General features: G+C 43.3%; 1 protein-coding gene across 1 annotated transcript in view; it reads right to left on the minus strand.

Moving 5' to 3' along the window:
* LOC120299796 (trafficking protein particle complex subunit 9-like) overlaps window positions 1-20,252 on the minus strand; it is a 239,579-nt gene that overhangs the window by 212,785 nt on the left and 6,542 nt on the right. The window contains exon 3 of the mRNA XM_039325004.1: window positions 15,938-16,062. Coding sequence (XP_039180938.1) covers window positions 15,938-16,062 — 125 coding nt within the window. The remainder of the gene's footprint in view (window positions 1-15,937; window positions 16,063-20,252) is intronic.

Consider the following 20,252-nt stretch of genomic DNA (forward strand, 5'->3'; position numbering starts at 1 on the left):
TCAGCCCCCACGCACTCACTGGCCTCTGTGTGTGGGGGCCGATGGTGTCGGGCAGCAGCCACCCCGGCCCCTGCCTCGCCTTGCCCTGCGACAATGGCACCCACGCCCTGCCTTACCTTGCCTCACCCCGCAGGACAAGCCTCCTGCCCATCGTCCCACCTGCCAGAGACTCCCTGGATTTCTCCCCACAGGCATCCCTCCCCACGAGCAACATCAAGGTGACCATGCCCACCTTGGCCACACCCACCCAGTCTGCCATGACCACAGCCACGCCCATCCAGTGGGCCACGCCCACCTGGCACCCGGCGATAAATAAGTGGGTTTTGGGTTGCAGTTTGGGCACTCGGTCTCTAAAAGGTTTGCCATCACTGGTCTAGCAGGACTCTCGTTCACATCCCCCCTCCTCCCAGCATCATCTAACTCTAAAACCAAAAGATAAAAGATGGGTACATTTCTATCTGTTGTCAATGCAAAAACATCCGATGTGAGCAGCGTTGACATCATCACTTGTGGGTAACCCATTATGAAAGCTTTTTTTTACCAATAAGGCCAATGGTTATAATTTTGCCCTGCAACTGGTTTGCCCAGCCCAGTGTGCTCTTCTTGGCTTATCTCTGTCCTTTTCTTTTCTGGATTCCAACTGAACATTCCCAAAGCATCTCTCTACTCCAGTGTTTCCCAAACTTGACAATTTTAAGGCATGTGGACTTCAACTCCCAGAATTCCACAGCCAGCAACGCTGTGGAATTCTAGGAGTTGAAGTCCTCATGCCTTAAAATTGTCAAGTTTGGGAAACACTGCTCTACTCTGTATTTACGTGTGCATGTATGCGTTTCGTAACTCTGTGAACCAGGGTACGGCAAAAATCAGGAAAAGCAAATTTGTAGTTGTTTCTAAACTACAGAAGCATGGGCACAATGCCTCCTAAAATCTCAAGAGTTCAAAGCCACTGCCCGTTTTATTAATGTTACTCGATATAGCACTTTTCTTTTTACAGATCAAAGCAGCCAGACCGGAACATTGACAAATTAATTTTCAGTGCCACTCAAACACAAAAAAAAATAGCCTTGGAAAAATAAATGCCCAGGTGAGAAAGATATTTAACAGCATGAAGTCTGAACTACATTCTCTGAGGAAAAGGAATGTTAACCCAAAGTTGGCAAGGAAAGGACAGTTGGAACATAGCTAGACTTAGCAAAAATCAAGATAAGATGAAGAACAGAAGCCTTTTTTCCTGGGGGAGAGAATATTTTTTTTTTTTAATACCTTATAGAAAGTTCATGCACTGGCATTACCTCTGTGGGCATCTCACTGTTTAAAACATACAGTAGTGGCCACAATTGTGGAAACCTGTTGGGGAAAGTGTACAGTCGAAATGCCACCTTTGGGTAAGTTTCCACCCATTTTTCTTCTATTTTTTTTATAACTATAGCCTTGTTCACTTAATAATACTATTTTACATCGCTTTCTGGGCGACCAGTCAACTCTTTGCACCATGACTTTAATTTTATTACGTTTTACAAGCTCACTCAATAAAAGAACACAAAAAAACTCCCAAACAACTTGACAGCGATCCCATAACACACTGACAAATGTCCTCCTCTCGGCTTCAATACAGGGCATCAATAACTGGATCCTACTGTGATCTGATTGGCTCATTGCCAAAACAAGATTGGCTCTTTAAACACTCATGCTCATTGGCTACAATCAGATGAAGGAAAGCTACCTGAGATCAACCTAAGCAAGTTGTGCTTCCATTTTCTGGTTATTTGGCTATAACCTTTCATAGAATACAGTACAGATAATTGAACAAACGATGTTGCATTACATTCTTGATTAAATTATCTTTCCATTGATATATAGCTTTATGGTACTACTCCCCCCCCCCAAAAAAGTGGTGTTATTAGCCATCAAACCTCAAAAATACGCTTTTCCCAAAAGGTTTCCATCATTTTGGCCACTACTGTAATGAGCTGTGGCAAAGATTAAATCTGGGGGGGAAAGCTGCTTTTTAACGTACCTATTCCTCAAAAAGCTCAACAATTATGCACAGATTGTCTGTAACTTCTATAAACCTACTCAAAACAAATGATGTGATATTACCAAAATGCCCTTTGCTCACTAGCGTGACTATCTGTCAAGTCATCTAATAAATCCGAGGCTGCTAAGATATATGCAAAACCAAGCAACAGCATTTAGAAGGCCTGTTTCTGTTCCAAATGCTTAAAAATAGTTCTCTATTTAAAGCAAGGCTTCAATGAGGTTAATTGCCCTCGAGAGCTTGAACGGTAGCTGTATGCTGACCAAATGTTTAGGGGCACAATTACTCACAATAGTTCTGCCAAGCTGTGAAGCTTCCTTTTGAAACAGCAAGGCAGGGAAGCAACATTTTAGCAACAGCATGTGCAGGATGCCACATGGTTTGGCTCAATTATAGGAATGTCCTATCAGGCCCCTGAGCTCTGAAACTGCATCATCTCTTTATATATAATAAGACAGCAGGAGAAGCAATTGGAGAGAAAGAAAACCTAAAGGCGGATTCATCAATCATTGTTTCATCAATACAGCATTCCAGTATTTGAAGAGGGGGACAACTTACAGTAGTGGCCAAAATGGTGGAAAACCTTTTGGGAAATGTGTATTTTTGAGGTTTGATGGCTAATAACACCACTTTTTTTTTTTTTGGAGTAGTACCATAAAATTATATACCAATGGAAAGATAATTTAATCAAGAATGTAATGCAACAAAGTTTGTTCAATTATCTGTACTGTATTCTGTGAAAAGTTATAGCCAAATAACCAGAAAAAGGAAGCACAACTTGCTCAGGTTGATCTCAGATAGCTTCCCTTCATTTGATTGCAGCCAATGAGCATGAGGGTTTGAGAGCCAATTGGGTGTCATCTTGTTTCGGCAATGAGCCAATCGGATCACAGTAGGATTCAGTTATTGATGTCCTGTATTGAAGCCGAGAGGAGGACATTTGTCAGGGTGTTATGTGATCGCTATCAAGTTGGTTGGGTTTTTTTCTTTCATTTAGTGAGCTTGTAAAACGTAATAAAATTAAAGTCATGGTGCAAAGAGTTGACTGGTCCCGTAGAAAGCGATGTAAAATGGAATTATTAAGCGAACTAGGCTACAGTTATAAAGAAATGAGAAGGAAAATGAGTGGAAACTTAACCAAAGGTGGCATTTCTACTATATACTTTTCCCAAAAGGTTTCCACAATTTTGGCCACTACTGTATTTCCCAAAGCAGGACAAGGAGAAACTTCCTAACAGTGGGAACAATTTAACCAGGGAAACAGCTTGCTTTTAAAAGTTGCCTTCATCACTGGAGATTTTCAAGAAGAGAGTGGACAGGTATAGTATAGGGCAAGGGTGTCAAACCCGCAATGTGACGTGACGTGATGTATTGCAACTTTTTTTTCCATTGCCAGCAAAGGGGTGGGCACAGTTTGGGAATGACGCATCCAGCCCGCGGGCTGGCAGTTTGTCATCCCTGGTATAGGGTCACCTGCTTAAGCAGGGGGTCAGACTAGAAGACCTCCAAGGTCCCTTCCAGCTCTATTCTGATTTGATTGATTGAAATTAATGCATGGGCTAATTCCTCCTCCTGCTTCCTCAGCCAGACTGTGTAGCACTAGATTTTCACGAAGCATTGACTTTGGGTCAATAAATCATATTTTCCAGGTGCAGGAGAAATATTTTAAATTCCAGCTGGCTGAAAATAGCCTTGCTTATAAAGATTGGAAGTGTGAGCAGAATAATACTATGTTTCAAAAAAGAGAAGAGATGCTGTAAAGCAGTTAAGTCCTGGAATCAAACCACCTGCACATATGCAGGTTGGTTGATTCTCCTAGAGAGATACAGAAAGTGGAATGCCAATAATAATAACAACAACAACAACAACAACAACAATAATAATAATAATAATAAGCAGCAGCAGCAGCAGCATTGTAATTAAATTTGCTATACCTGATTATTCTGGTAGATTCCCTAAATAACAAAACACATATAAGAACGCACTGCCCGGACTCAAACAACCATCACAACAACAATGAATCACAACAAAGTGTTGAAAGAAAAGTCTTCACCATGGTTCAGTCCAAGCGGAAATAAACAACATGGCGACTGCTTTAAAAAGAAGGTTGCAGTCTATTGGAGAGGAGAGCCAGGCAGGAAGATGGCTCTGGAAGAAAAGAGAGCGAGCACATGTAGGGAGTGGGTTTTTATACCCTCTGGAGCCTTTTGTTTGGAGTTCTTCCTGTAATATGAACTTTGACCTGAGTCTGAGTGTGCCCTTTGGCATTTGTAGGTTAATCCTATTATGTCCTGTCTTAGAGTTTGGGTGGGGTATGTAGATTTTAGGTGTCTTTGTCTTCTTAATCTTCTAGCTTCAATCTTCCTGAATGGTTTACATCTGCATTCCTACAGAGCTGGTTTCTGCTTGGGGAGGGGGAGACTTGGGACTATTAATAAAACTGGGCATGCTTTTCTGCCTCTTTAAGATCCTTTGAGGAAATATATTTTTCTGCCCTTTTAATATTTCCTTCTCTGGTGGACTGACTTCCCACAAAAGTTTCCACCACCCGGGAAGGAAATGGAATTCTTTCCACCTTCTTGAACTCTACATGCCATGCTATAGTCTGTTTCAACAACTAAACAGTATTACTTTGGATTTAGTGTGGCATGCCAGTGTCAATCCAAATGCGTCACCTGCCACTAAATCTTCTAGTAACATGGACAAACATTTGTACCTATTTCAACAGAAGCCCAATCCAAGGTGCTTCCATGGATAAAATGCTGTATGTTGGGGGAAAAAAAAATCAGGAAAAAAATCTGAAGATCAAAGACTAGTGGTAAAACAATGAACCTAATAATAGCAATCAGAAATTTAGACTAGCTACCTCTTGACTTCCTCAGAATGTCCACTTAAAAAAAATATTTATTTAGCTTCTCAAAAAAGTATGAACAAATCAAGTATGTTTTTATATTTGCTTCTATAATGTGCCCCAAAGTTTGCAAATTTTGACTGATCCTGATCATAGCTACATATCTGCTCCAGAATCCTATCCTGTCTAGGGCAGCAGAATGAAAATTTGGGATCTTATTAAAGAGCTTCAATTAGTCTTCTTATTAATACTGCATTTTTATTCACAAAGAGAGGCACATCGGGATTTTCCATCTAAAGTATTAGAATAACTTGGGTGGTTTTCATCACGAATAAAACAGGGTTTTCATGAACTAACAGCCAAAAACCACAGACACAGTGGGATTGGGCCAACTTTGCAAGCGGCTAGGAACACAATACCCAGCTCTGACTCAATGGCTGAAGCCCTATGAAGCCCATGAGAGGATAGACGTGTGAGATACAGAAAAAAACATATTTCCACACTTAGATTACCTGGAATATCTCATATTGCACAATTTTATAAAACGCCAATAATACCATTTTACAATGCCCTGGTAAGGCCATACTTGGAATACTGCATCCAGTTTTGGTCACCACAATGTAAAAAAGATGTTGAGACTCTAGAAAGAGTGCAGAGAAGAGCAACAAAGATGATCAGGGGACTGGAGGCGAAAGCATATAAGGAACAGTTGCTGGAATTGGTATGTCTAGTTTAACGAAGAGAAGGATGAGGGGGGACATAATAGCAGTATTCCAATATCTCAGGGGCTGCCATAAAGAAGAGGGAATTAAGCTATTTTCCAAAGCCCCTGAGGGCAGGACAAGAAGCAATGGATGGAAACTAATCAAGGAGAGAAGCAACCTAGAACTAAGGAGAGACTCTAGAACAGGCATGTCAAACTCAGGATGTCACATAACGTCACGCGGCGTATCGTGACTTTTTTCCCATTGCCGGCAATGGGGTGGGAGCGGTTTCGGCGTGATGCATCCAGCCCGCGGGTCAGCAGTTTGATATGCCTGCTCTAGAAAGAGTATAGAGCAGTGGTTCTCAACCTGTGGGTCGGGACCCCATTTGGGAGTCCACCATTTTTTTTCCCCTTATACTTAGCTGTGCTACTCCCTTTTATTCTATTGGCTTTTGAAAGCCAATAGAATAGACTCTCTTGAATAGAGTCTAATTCTATTGGCTTTCAAAAGCCAATAGGAATTGTCCAGGCTTTCTCTGCCCTGCTGAGCCCGCCAAAAGTCCCATTCTGCAAACGGTGCTGCACCAGTTGAGTAGTCCTCAACTTACGACTGGTTGAGTAGTCCTCAACTTACGACCGGTTGAGTAGTCCTCAACTTACGACCGGTTGGGGGTCGCGGCATTAAAAAGGTTGAGAACCACTGGTATAGAGGAGAGCAACAAAGATGATTAGGGGACTGGAGGCTAAAACATATTAAGAACGGTTGCTGGAATTGAGTATGTCCAGTTTAAGGAAGAGAAGGACGAGGGGCGACATGATAGCAGGGTTCCAGCATCTCAGGGGCTCCTCAAACCTCCAAATAAGTTACCCAGACCTAATCCACATATCAAAGGATAAGGTCTGCAAACACAAATCAAGTTAATTAAATTAGGTCTCCCAGCAACATGGTCTCCCACCATGTTCACAAGAATAAATACCACAGACATACCTACACACATGCGCGTATCACCCTAGAATCAGCAAGTGGACAATTCCACACCAGGACAAGCTCCCCTATAAAAATCTGTGGTTGTACCCCATTTCTCTGCAGCTGCCCCTAAAGGCAAACTGTTTTGGTTTTAGGAATAAGTATTTCTTCTTTCTTCACAGCTCTCTGGATCTCATTTTTATTTATTCTTGCACAGTCCCGGATCAAGTTGGAACCCCAAGTTATTCTTCTGACGATATTAAATTCAAATCCAGACTGAAAGTAACAATCCTCTAATTCAGCGGTTCTCAACCTGTGGGCCGCGACCCCATTTGGGGTCGAACGACCATTTCACGGGGGTCGCCAAACAACGCAGTCCGCCATTTTTTCCCCCTTTTCCTTAGCTGTGCTACTCCCTTTTATTCTATTGGCTTTTGAAAGCCAATAGCATAGACTCTCTTGAATAGAGTCCAATTCTATTGGCTTTCAAAAGCCAATAGGAATTGTCCAGGCTGTCTCTGCCCTGCTGAGCCTGCCAAAAGTCCCATTCTGCAAACGGTGCTGCAAGTTGTCTGCAGCGAAGGCGAGCTGTCTGGAAGTTTCCACCCCTCCCTGCTGAGCAACTACTAAAAATGTAAGTAAAAGAGGGCCAGGGTTGGGAGGTGGGAGGCCGGCGGGTGCAGGGAGAGTTGCTGGTGCGCGTGGGGCCCGGCGGGTGCCTTACCTCCCTTGGGCTGGGCCAGCTGGTGGCCCAGCCGGTGGTCGGCCTGCGCCGTCTCTGCCACTTGCCAGCTACGCCTTGGCCGGCGCAGGGGCAGCACCACGCATGCGCGGCGCTCCCGGGCAGGGAAAGTCCTTGACTTACGACCGGTTGGATAGTCTTCGACTTACGACCGGTTGGGGGTTGCGACATTAAAAAGGTTGAGAACCACTGCTCTAATTCCTGAAATCGACAGGTTTAATTAAACCCTTACTGCCTGTCCTTTCCTCGTCCTTCTGTCCACCTGTCGAAAGAGGAAACTGCTGACTCACTTGAGTGCTCATTATCCTGTCAAAAACACTCCTGAATGCTTATTACGCTTTAGGAAATGAAGCATGATGGGTGCAACATCAGCATTTTTTTAACGCCTTTATCTCTCCTGAAATCCAGAATCGGTCTCTTTCTCCTAGTGCATTGGGGGAGGCGGGCGGGAGGGGGGGGGAGAAGATAATTTAACAGGCCTAAATTATTGGAAAACTAGAAAAAGAGTAAGGAGACATTAAAGCCAAGGCAGAAATAAACAGCTTGGAACTTGGATAGCAATTGCATTATAATTTCAGGAAGCAAGCAAAGAAAAAAACATGAAGAGACATAGATAGAGAACCTTTATTGTCTTTTTTTTTTTTTTAAATGTGGGCACATTGGCACACAATGAAAATGAAATTTTGTTGCTTGCTCTCAAAAGCATACACATACATAATACACATTTGAACATATTATATATAAGATATGTATAGACCTATACACACACACACACACACACACACACACAGAGAGAGAGAGAGAGAGAACTTTTATTGTCATTTTTTACTGTGGGCACATTGGCACACATTGAAAATGAAATTTTGTTGCTTGCTCTCAGAAGTGTGCACACATACATAACATACATTTTCGCCATTGCCGGCAATGGGGTGGGCGCGGCTCCGGTATGATGAAACTGGCCTGTGGGCCGGCAGTTTGACACCCCTAACCTACGCCCTTACATATAAGTAACGTATAAATATTAATCACTGTCCCTCTTGAATACATAACGGAAGGAGGAAGCTTGAGAGTTCACAAGGTTGATACTGTATGGAACGAAACTGTGACTGAATCTGGATGTTCTGCTTTGGGTACCACGGAGCCCCCTCCTCCCAGCAGGAGGAACAGGTCGTGAAGAGGAGGTGTAGCGTCCCAGACAATCTTGCGGACTCTGCTCAAGCAACGCTTCTGTGCTATGTCCTGGGTGGGAGGGAGCGAACTGCCAATGATCTTTTCTGCCGTCCTCACCACTCTCTGCACCGCCTTCCTGTCTGAAGCAGTGATGGCACAACTGTGGCGAGAAGCTGGTATGAAGAACTACAACCTAAGAGTAGATGCCCATAAAGTGACTGATAACAACATCCCTGACTTCAGATCATATTGTCATTGCCCCAACACAAAAGCAGCGAGCAAATGAAAGTCTCTGTGTGCTTTTGAGAAGTGGAAATGTGCTTGAGTCCCATAACACTCCGCACTGTTACACTAAAGAAACATCTTTCATCCAGAACTAATAACTGGAGCCTCAGTGCTGTCATTAGGACCTCCCTGGTGACTTTTTTCTAAGAGAAGCAATATTAACCCTAGTGATCTGGCTAAATTCCAAACGGGTAATTATACTCCTTCTGCTCCATAACTTCAAACATCTAGAGGTCATCAAAACCAAGCGCTTGGCTAAGACTTGAGATGGCTAGAACAGAGCAGAAAGAATTATGAGGTTACAAAAATATGCCTCAATAGAGACATCGAGTGTTTTAAATGTCAACCAAGCAATTAGCAGGGTTTTTTTTTAAAAAAAAGACTTAAGATAAAACACGTGGATTTTAATACGTAGCTCCGTCTGCCTATTATCGCCAAAAAAAACCAAAAAACAAAAAACCAACTCACAATTATTTATTCCTAGATTAAGAGTGTAACAGCAACATTTAGCAACCGTAGAGATCGGAATATTGGCTTACAAATTTTTCACCCCCAAAAATTAGAGCCTGCATTGTGTCGTTTCTTCTTGCAGGGTGGGAATTTTTTTTTTCTTTTTCTGTAGGGTTTCCAAATTATGTTTACTGAAGTGTGTGTGTGTGTGTGTGTGTGTGTGTGTGTGTGTGTGTGTAAAACGGTATTAATTCCCCTCAGATAAAACTTGTAATCCAAAACCCTTTGTGCACACAATCTGGCAATTCACCTGTTTTTCACACAAAGGGACGAAAATGAAGGGGACGCTTGAATGTGAACACAATATGCCAGTGATGGTGAACCTTTCAGAGACTGAGTGCCCAAACTGCAACCCAAAACCCACTTATTGCTGGGTGCCAAGTGGGCGTGGTCCACTGGGTGGGCGTGGCTGTGGTGGTCATAGCAGACTGGGTGGCCAAGGTAGGCATGGTCACCTTGATGTTGCTTGTGGGGAGGGACGCCTGTGGGGGCTGGGCAGGGTTGGGGGAGATCCAGGGGTCTCTGGCAGGTGGAGCAGTGGGCAGGAGCCTTGTCCTGCAGCGTGAAGCGAGGCAAGGTGAGACAGGGCGGGGGTGCCATTGTCGCAGGGCAAGGCAAAGCAGGGGCCAGGATGGCTGCTGCCTGACACCATTGGCCCCCGCACACAGAGGCCAGTAAGTGCATGGGGGCCGACAGTGTCCGTCAGCAGCTACAGCCTGCCAGCCCCTCGACCGGCACAGTCTGGGGCTCCGCAGCCCACCACCAGCAGTTCAGAGAAGCTGCCTCTCAGCTGGACAGCCAGCCAATAGCTGAGGAGGCGATGCAGTGGGTTGTGCCCGGGAAAAGGAGAGCATGCAAGGCCAGGAGGGATGGGACAGGGGGGAAACCAGCCGTGCTGGGATGCATCCGGCCACATGGGACCTCGGTGAGTTAGTGGGTGGCTGGTTGAAGAGGGACGGTTGCCATCTCTGGGGCATGGCACGTGTGCCCACAGAGAGGGCTCTGAGTGCCGCCTCTGGCACGCACGCCATAGGTTTGCCACCACTGGCCTATATAATAAGGTATCTCATTTGCAGAATTCATGAATCCACTAGTACATATACACTACATGCAAAACATTCTCTGGTATATAAAATTTATTTCGCTTGCACACATATGCATACATGCTTATGTTCGCAAAGAAAAAAGCAACTGAGGAAATCTGGGAGTCAGTGAGATAAATTGCTCTTACTTCAAAATGCTTAGGATTTGCTTCCTTCATCTCTTGGTCCTGAGGGCTGCTAACAGATTTTTCTGGGCAGTACATAATTTTTGTGTCGAGGTGGAAAAGGGAATTTTACATATACCAGGAGACAAGCCATGTAGGCTTCATAGGTTAACATTTTGAATTGGACTCAGAAACTTATTGACAACCAATGCAGAGTCTGCATTTGAGGCATTATGACTGTGGTGATTGTCATTTACTAACGACATCAAATCAAAACTAACTTCATTTTAGCCACTGTCTGTGCACTGCAGGATGAAGGCCTCTTCCACATGTTTACAACCTATATATTAAATAAGTACTAAATAAATACTAACTAACTACATATTCAAAACTAACTTAGGCCTAGAGACTAAAACATATGAAGAACGATTGCAGGAATTGGGTATGGCCAGTCTAGAGAAAAGAAGGACTAGGGGGGACATGATAGCAGTCTTTCAGTATTTGAGGGGCTGCCGCAAAGAAGAGGGGGGGGGTCAGCCACCTATCTGAAATGGTATAGGGCAGTGATTCTCAACCTTTCTAATGCCGTGACCCCATAATACAGTTCCCCATGTTGTGGTGACCCCCAAGTGGGTGTGGCCACCAATAAGAGGGAGTAGGACAGCTAGGGAAAAGGGAAAAAAATGGCGGACAGCATGGTTTGGTGACCCCCGTGAAATGGTCATTCGACCCCAAATGGGGTCCTGACCCACAGGTTGAGAACCGCTGGTATAGGGTCTCCTGCTTGAGCAGGGGGTTGGACTAGATGACCTCCAATGAAGTCCCTTCCAGCTGTATTCTAATTGATTGATTGATTGGAAAAAAACAAAACGAAAGTAGGTTAAAAAAAATGTTTGAAGACCTTCTAGAACAGTGTTTCTCAACCTTGACAATTTTAAGGCATGTGGACTTCAACTCCCAGAATTCCACAGCCAGCATTGCTGGCTGTGGAATTCTGGGAGTTGAAGTCCACATGCCTTAAAATTGTCAAGGTTGAGAAACACTGATACACCAATATCAAGGTTCCAAACCTTGGCCAGTTTATGACTTGTGGACTTCAACTCCCAGAATTCCTCAGCCAGCAAACAGTGTTTCTCAACCTTGACAATTTTAAGGCATGTGGACTTCAACTCCCAGAATTCCACAGCCAGCAATGCTGGCTGGGGAATTCTGGGAGTTGAAGTCCACATGCCTTAAAATTGTCAAGATTGAGAAACACTGTAATCTAGCTTGAGCAGGGGGTTGGACTAGAAGACCTCTAAGCTCCCTTCCAGCTCTAGTCTGATTGAGCTCAATGCATCAAAGCGCAACTTGTTTTCCAGGAGTATGTAAGTAGTACAACTTCTTCTTCCTATGTCAAGCCATTTTCCGGTTCAAAACCGCTTCAAGTCTCACCCCAGGTGCCTGAGCTCCACACAGCTACCATCACAGTTCTGAGCAAAATTCAAATGTGCACACACACTCACACCAGGACGCACACTCACATCTAAATACATACACGCCCAGCCCATCTGGGGAAGCAATAAAGAGAGACGCTGTATTTGCTCGGCGAGTGCAATGCTATGGCAACTGCCTGCCCAAGCTCACTTTCTGAAATATCTGTTTCCTAGCAACAGTGGGGCTTCTTCCCCCCCCCCCCCCGAATTGGCAAACAAATAAAAATTCTAGCTCTGGATAAAGAAAAAAGGGGGGAAAAAAATCTACAACGCTATCCAGAAATAACTCAAAGCGTTCTACTTTTAGTTTAGGTTTTACACTGACAGGAGAAACTCTTTGAAAAAGCCAGACAGCTTTAACTGGCTGATGGACTCCTGCCTTAAATCGCTAAGTGGGTTATTTGCCCGTAAAGTTAATATTAGTAGTAGGTGTGAATTTAAATGGACTCCAGAAGATGGTAGAGGACAGGAAGACCTGGAGGAACGTTGTCCATGGGGTCGCGATGGGTCGGACACGACTTCGCAATTAACAACAACAACAACAAAGTTAGTATGTATGTATGTATGTATGTACGTATATTAATATGGCACTGTATGTTTCAGGAAAGTATATATGGAGGTAGAACGTGTCTTTAAATGCAGGGAGCCAGAGTCACTGTGGCAGGGTCTCCGGGAATAGAATTATCCCCTCCAAGTGAGGTTATGCGGCGTGTGGCAACGGACAAGAGTGGATATAAATACCCCCGTTAGCAATCTCAGCTGAATCTTTAAACAGCGCCGGATCGACAGCAGCGTTCTAAAAATAGTCCGACAAGGCTGCGTTTGAGCACTTGGCCTCAGACGCACTCCTCTCGTGCTTACCCGGGGTGAATTTCAATTCCTCCCTTTCGTGTCGTTCAAAATGAACATCGACGGCGCAGGCGAGACGACAAGGCTCTGACCTCTCCCCGCCGAGGCTCCCCTTACGCGGCGCAAGGCGGGCAGATGCGATAAGGAGGAAAAAGGCAAGCGGTGGGCGAAACGTCCCGGCTGATTAAACATGATGAGCTAAACGTAGTGTTTCCCAAACTTGACAATGTTAAGGCATGAGGACTTCAACTCCCAGAATTCCACAGCCAGCAACGCTGGCTGTGGAATTCTGGGAGTTGAAGTCCACATGCCTTAAAATTGTCAAGTTTGGGAAACACTGAGCTAAAGCCCACTTCTCTAAGGGACGTCAATCGATTTTATTTGTTTATTACAAATTGTACGGCCGCCCTCTCCCGGGTCGGAGCGAAACTGGGCGGCTTGCGACAGCGTCAAAGCAGGAACGTTCAACTATTAAAAGGTGAAGAAAGCGCTCAAAAGAAGAGCATTAAACATGAACAAGGACTGGCCCAAAATAGGAAACCAATACATAGGCAGGAGGTGGAATCGTCTTCGCGTTCTATTAAGCGCCAGCATTGCGGCCGCCGTCCCATCGGCAAAGTCAGATTTCGAGGCTTTTTGGGAAGGTCAAAAGGGTGGGGCTGGTTCTCAGCTTGAGGAGCAGGGTAACCAAAGCAATAGGACTTATGCAACGCTTCACAGGGACCTTACAGCCCCCTCTAAGTGGTTTACTGTCAGCATGTTGACCCCCAACAATCTGGATCCTCATTTTACCGACCTCAGAAGGATGAAAGGCTGAGTCAACCTCGAGTCGGTGAGAATCGAACTGCTGGCAGTCAGCAGAATTAGCCTGCAATACTGCATTCTAATCAGTGTGTCACCAAGTAGAATAGAATGGAATGGAATGGAAGGGAAGGGAAGGGAAGAGAGAAGAGAGAATAGAACGGAACGGAACGGAACGGAACAGAACATAGAATAGAATAGAATAGAATAGAATAGAATAGAATAGAATAGAATAGAATAGAATAGAATAAGCTATAAGAGTTATATACCGCTTCACAGTGTTTTACAGCCCTCTCTAAGCGGTTTATAGAGTCAGCATCTTGCCCCCAACAATCCGGATCCTCATTTTACCGCCTTGAGAAGGATGGAAGGCTGAGTCTACCTTGAACCGGTGAGAATCGAACTGCTGGCAGTCGGCAGAATTAGCCTGCAATACGGCATTCTGACCACGGCGCCACCACGGCTCTACCATGATGTTCCAGGGAGTGAAAGCCAAAGCAGAAAAGGCTCTTCTCCTGGATCCAGGGCCAGCCAAAGTTCTTTGGCCCCCATAGCATGCCTCTTTTGGGGCATTTAAAAAGTTTATTAGATTTAATACATTTAAATTTCACAGATGAAAGAAAGAAAGAAAGAAAGAAAGAAAGAAAGAAAGAAAGAAAGAAAGAAAGAAAGAAAGAAAGAAAGAAAGAAAGAAAGAAAGAGGGAGAGAGAGAGAAAGAAAGAAAGAAAGAAAGAAAGAAAGAAAGAAAGAAAGAAAGAAAGAAAGAAAGAAAGAAAAGAAAGAATCCTCTTCCCCAAGATTGCTTTCCTACGGCAAGTTTCATACATTCATGCTCCATCTGTGTTCTATTCTTGACCTGTCATGGAAATTCCAACATAAAAAACCATTTCCAACAATGTTTTTGCTATTCCTGCAGCAGCGCTATAAATTAAAATAACAATGGAATATCTTTTAATGAGATATACCAGATATTTCCAAATTTTAACTGCTCTACAAATATATTCATTTATGACTTGGTTAGCCGTAAAAGATGTTAAAGAAAATGAAGATATACTCGAATTTATTTGTAGGTCAGGCTGACATAAGTAATTTCTATAAAAAGTTCCTGGGTTAAATTGTGTGAATTAGGAGACAGATGTTTGAGACATGTCAAATAGCTAATACTTAACTAGTAAAGTATAAATGTCTGCTAGAATATTGCAAGGGGTCCTTTCCTAGCCTTATGGGAGAACCCACCTTTGCTTGGACAATTTAATATGTTATTTCATTTACGACCTAATGAACGTACACAAGTTCTTCTAAAGAAGCTTGATATTCAGATGCAAAGATCAAGCCACATTCAAAAATGCTAGGGGATTCCCGAAGTTTGGCATTCAAATAAATCAGCTATCAAGGGACACATAGATATAAATCACATTTCCACATCATTGCAAAAAAGAACATTAACAATCAAAGGAAGGGAGCAAAAAGAGTAAAATACATTCCCTCCAATACTCAGATAAACAAGAATCAATACCCAGATTATGGCTGTATACATTTGAATACATAAATAAACATAAACAAGCAGCAAACACCACACCCACTAGCACTGATGATGTTACCTAGTTGAATAATGAGATATCTGCAAGCAAATAACCACCATCAGAGAGTACCAAGAACTTCACAATTCAACCCTGAGCTAAATGTTTTCTTTTCTATTGCACATAAGTTGCACTCTAGTAGAAAGCATTTAATACAGACCTTGGCATTTTATGGCCTGTGGGCCATATCTGGCCATCCAGCTGTCTCTTTCCAGCCTGCGGTGTTGGCAGTGGGGGACAAGGGGCAGTGGTGGGAGGGCAGGGGCAAGGGGCAGGGCAGGGGATGAGGGGCATTGGTGGGTTTGCACCGGTTCGGTAGAACTGGTAGCTAAATTTTGTTGAGTTTGGACAACCAGCTGAACAGATGCTGCTTCTGGAAGTCCATTCTAGGCCTCGGAGGCCTGGAGAAGGTCTCCCAGGCCTAGAACGGCCTCCGGAAGTACATGGATGTCACTTCCGGAAGTCCGGTCTAGGCCTAGTGGAGGCCTCCCAGGCCTAGAACGACCCACCAGAAGTGCATGGATGTCACTTCCGGAAGCCCATTCTAGGCCTCGGAGGCCCAGGCCTGCATCCACGCAGAGAACCGCATGCTCAGGATTAGTATCCCACCACTGATGAGGGGGCAGGAATGAGGTGGCGGCAGTCCTTCACAACAATCTCAGTTTCTCATGTGATCCCTTGGGAAAAATCAACTGTCCATTCCTGATTTAATATAAGTTGCAAAACTTATTACAGCAAGACTGATCACCTACCTTTATGTGACTGAAGTCACCAACTTTAGTGGCTTCCTGTGGATTTATAGGTTTATTTTCCATACGTGGCTTTATCACTTGTCGAAAGGGACTGGAAAGTGGAAGACCGCTCACGCTAATTCCATCTACAAAATGGGGAAAAGGTCAAAATTACTATATTTCATCTTCTAGGATGCTGTCCAGGTTCTTAGCTAAAGATCGTGTTTGCATGGTATGTTTTCCCATAGTTTAACTAAGCTCAATTTTCACTGTTCACAGGATAAACTGAACTATAGTCAACAAATACCATTGTTGTTGTTGTTAGTTGCGAAGTCGTGTCCAACCTATCACAACCCCATGGACCATGTTCCTCCAGGCCTTCCTGTCCTCTACCATCTTCTGGAGTCCACTGAAGCTCACGCCTCCTGCTTCAGGGACTCCATCCAGCCACCTCCTTCTCTGTCGTCCCCTTCTTCTCTGGCCCTCAATCTTTCCCAGCATTAGGCTCTTCTCCAGTGAGTCCTTCCTTCTCATTAGGTGGCCAAAGTCTTTGAGTTTCAACTTCAGGATCTGGCCTTCTAAAGAGCAGTCGGGGTTGATCTCCTCCAGGACTGACCGGTTTGATCGCCTTGCAGTTCAGGGGACTCGCAGGAGTCTTCTCCAGCACCATAGGCTAAAATCTAGTTGAATAATTTCAATTCTATATGGTACGCTAACACAACCGATAAGGTGAAATCCGATTCAAATAAATTTGAATACCTCACATAATATAAAGAAAAGATCACACCATTTGAAAAGAATGGAGACAATAATCCCAAGAGAAGTGCTTGGAAGAATTGCAAATTGCAACTAAATCATAGCTTGCTCTTTTGTTTTGCAACGTGATCAGAAATTGTGGCTAATTCGGAACTAAACATGCTAGATGATTTGACTATGTGAAGACAAAAAGTACAGACGTCCAAAGCTTATTCATAATTGGAATAATATGCTTTGGCAGTACTTTATTCTAAAGCAGTATTTAAAAAAAAATTGAGGAGGAAGATATCCACTTATTTTTAAAGTAATATAAATGCTAAGCATAAATGTGACCAAATAATGCAAATAATGCAGTAAAACAGCATTCATTTCTGTCAAGTAGCATATTAATAACCATAAACATAAATATTATACCATGAATTTTTATGTGATTTACATAAAACTTCTATTTACCATTCTACATATTACAGAAGGGACTAAAAACCTGCCTTCCGAAATGCATCATAGCAGATATTTATTGCTATGCTGTCAAAATGATTGACTTTTAAACAAGCAGCTTTTCTCTAAAAAGAGAAAGGTGACCACAGCTTATTAACCTGTTATTTCAAAGGCAAGAATTGGATTTTAACCTTTAGCTTTGATCCAATTTAAATAAATACCAACCAGCTGTTATGTTAGTTGCTATATCTGATATTGATTTGTTCTGATATTTATTTTGCATGTCACGTTTTAACATGACTGAGGTAAATTGGGATGTACGGCACTTGTATTCATTTGCAAACCCAATTAAGATCAATAAATCAGTGCCCAGATCTTTGTTAGATGTCATGCTCCGTTACTCACTGACTGCTTATGAAGTGCAGACAAACAGTCCTTACTCTAACCCCAGAAATGAATTGATTGTTCAGTGAGAATGAGAAAAATAAGCACAACAAACAAAAACCAAACAGTTCATCTTCCAATCCTAGAATAACTGGGATATGAAGGTCCTCCCAAGAAGCTTTCCAATACCTTGTGCACCTTCTCCAATTTACTTATCTGCAGCATACAAGAACATAAATTATATGAAGGGCTAAATTGCCATTATTCTCTCCCTCCCTCCCTCCCTCCCTCTCTCTCTCTGTGCATGCACGTAGGTAGGTAGGTAGGTAGGTAGGTAGGAAGGAAGGAAGGAAGGAAGGAAGGAAGGAAGGAAGGAAGGAAGGAAGGAAGGAAGGAAGGAAGGAAGGAAATTCAATGATAATGTCAGCAAGTTGGGGAATGAAATGTCTATAAGAAAACAATCAAGCTCAGGGAGGGAGGGAGGGAGGGAGAAAAGAAAGAAAGAAAGAAAGAAAGAAAGAAAGAAAGAAAGAAAGAAAGAAAGAAAGAAAGAAAGAAAGAAAGAAAGAAAAAGAATTTCATGATTCAGAAAGCAAGACCGAAGAATACCCCAGTCATTTTCTGCTCTAAACAGGGATATTTACATTAGTTTACTCTAGTCCAGTGGTTCTCAACCTGTGGGTCGGGACCCCATTTGGGGTCGAACGACCATTTCACGGGGGTCGCCAAACAACGCAGTCCACCATTTTTCCCCCCTTTTCCTTAGCTGTGCTACTCCCTTTTATTCTATTGGCTTTTGAAAGCCAATAGAATAGACTCTCTTGAATAGAGTCTAATTCTATTGGCTTTCAAAAGCCAATAGGAATTGTCCAGGCTGTCTCTGCCCTGCTGAGCCCGCCAAAAGTCCCATTCTGCAAACGGTGCTGCACCAGTTGAGTAGTCCTCGACTTACAACCGGTTGAGTAGTCCTCGACTACGACCGGTTGGGGGTCGCAGCATTAAAAAAGTTAAGAACCACTGCTCTAGTTGTTAAGTACCAGGCTAGAAAGTGGGAAACTATGAATTCAAATCCCATCTTACCCATGAAAAACAGCTAAGTGACTTCAGGCTAGTCCAGGGGTAGGCAACCATGGCTCTTTTATGACTCATGGACTTCAACTCCCAGAATTCCTGAGCCAGCCATGCTGAGGGGAAAGGGAGAGGTTTCCAAGCTGAGCCATGCTGGCTCAGGAATTCTGGGAGTTGAAGTCCACAAGTCATTAAAAGAGCCAAGGTTGCCTACCCTTGGGTTAGTCACTCTCTCTCAGCCCAACTCACCTCACAGGGTTGTTGTGGGGAAATAGAAGGAAGGAAGGTGGGTTGGCTATGTTCGTCGTCTAATTATTTGTAAAAATTATAAAGGCGGGATACAAATAAATAAAATGGAAAATGAAATGAATTAACATTGCTTCCATAAGCAAACTTCAGATGGCCTCAAATAATTTCTCTCTGGGGGCGGGGGTTATTTTATTATACATTATTTATATCAGTCTAAAACTTCTGACCCCAAGGACAACACAAGTTTATTCTTGGGGTTTGTTAACGTTGCCCATCAAACAGCAAATGAATTTTAAACTAAAACCCATTACTGTACAACCAAGCGATTAACTTACCTTTATTAAGACTGCTTTAATAGTAAACAATTTATAACGAAGTAGAAGATAAACCCCATGTATTTTAGGACTGTGGCTCTTAATTAAAATATGAAGTCGTTAGATTTTTATCAATATATGACAATCATACTTTTGCCTGGAAGAACTGGTGGAGCACCGACTGCAACTTTATGAATTATGTACACAGTTTTCCTCTTGCATTATTGAAATTACCGGGTTTATGAGACGCTGTGCGATGCGGCTTTTCAATTACGTTCTAGAAAACGCTGAAAAATGCTTTCCTCTTGGTTTGATTAGGTACAAGTATACTTAGCGATGTAAAACCGACTCCAGGGAGTCTGCTCCTCTACATCGTCTTTAACCGGGTCAATGGGTGGGAATCGGACCCCGAGTTACAAGTCTTTCCCAAGGAACTAAGAGGCAAAGTAACAGCTGGCCTTTAGAAGTTGTGGGTGCTTCATCACTGGAGAGTGTTAAGAAAAGACTGGATAGCCCTTATCTCACACTGCCTTGAATCTCTGCTATCTAGAAAGAGGCCCCAGAAGGAACCCACCCTAATCCTTTCACAGGATATCTCTGATACTTATGCAGAGTGTGCTTTAGTCTGGCAAGATTCCTGCCTGCGGGCAACCAAGTTGGGCAACCTACAGTGTGTCAGTGGTTAAGAGCCGAGGTGGCGCAGCAGTTATAGAGTGCAGTACTGCAGGCCACTTTAGCTGACTGTGTTCAGCAGGTCAGCGGTTCAAATCTTACCGGCTCAAGGTTGACTCAGCCTTCCATCCTTCCGGGGTAGGTAAAATGAGGACCCAGATTGCTGGGGGCAATGTAATATATATATATATATATATATACATTGCTTACTGGTGTACACCACTTAGAGAGTGCTTGCACTTAAAGCGGTATATAAGTCTCATAAATAAATAAATAAATAAATAAATAAATAAATAAATAAATAATGGATAGGCTGCATTAAAGAGGGATAGAATCAAGATCACGTGAAGTATTAATACCACTCTTCAATGCCTTGGTAAGGCCACACTTGGAATACTGCATCCAGTTTTGGTCACCACGATGTAAAAAAGATGTTGAGACTCTAGAAAGAGTAC

Source organism: Crotalus tigris, unplaced genomic scaffold (genome assembly GCF_016545835.1).
Source record: "Crotalus tigris isolate CLP2741 ecotype Arizona unplaced genomic scaffold, ASM1654583v1 scf7180000024314.327548, whole genome shotgun sequence".
NCBI classification, from domain to species: domain Eukaryota; kingdom Metazoa; phylum Chordata; class Lepidosauria; order Squamata; family Viperidae; genus Crotalus; species Crotalus tigris.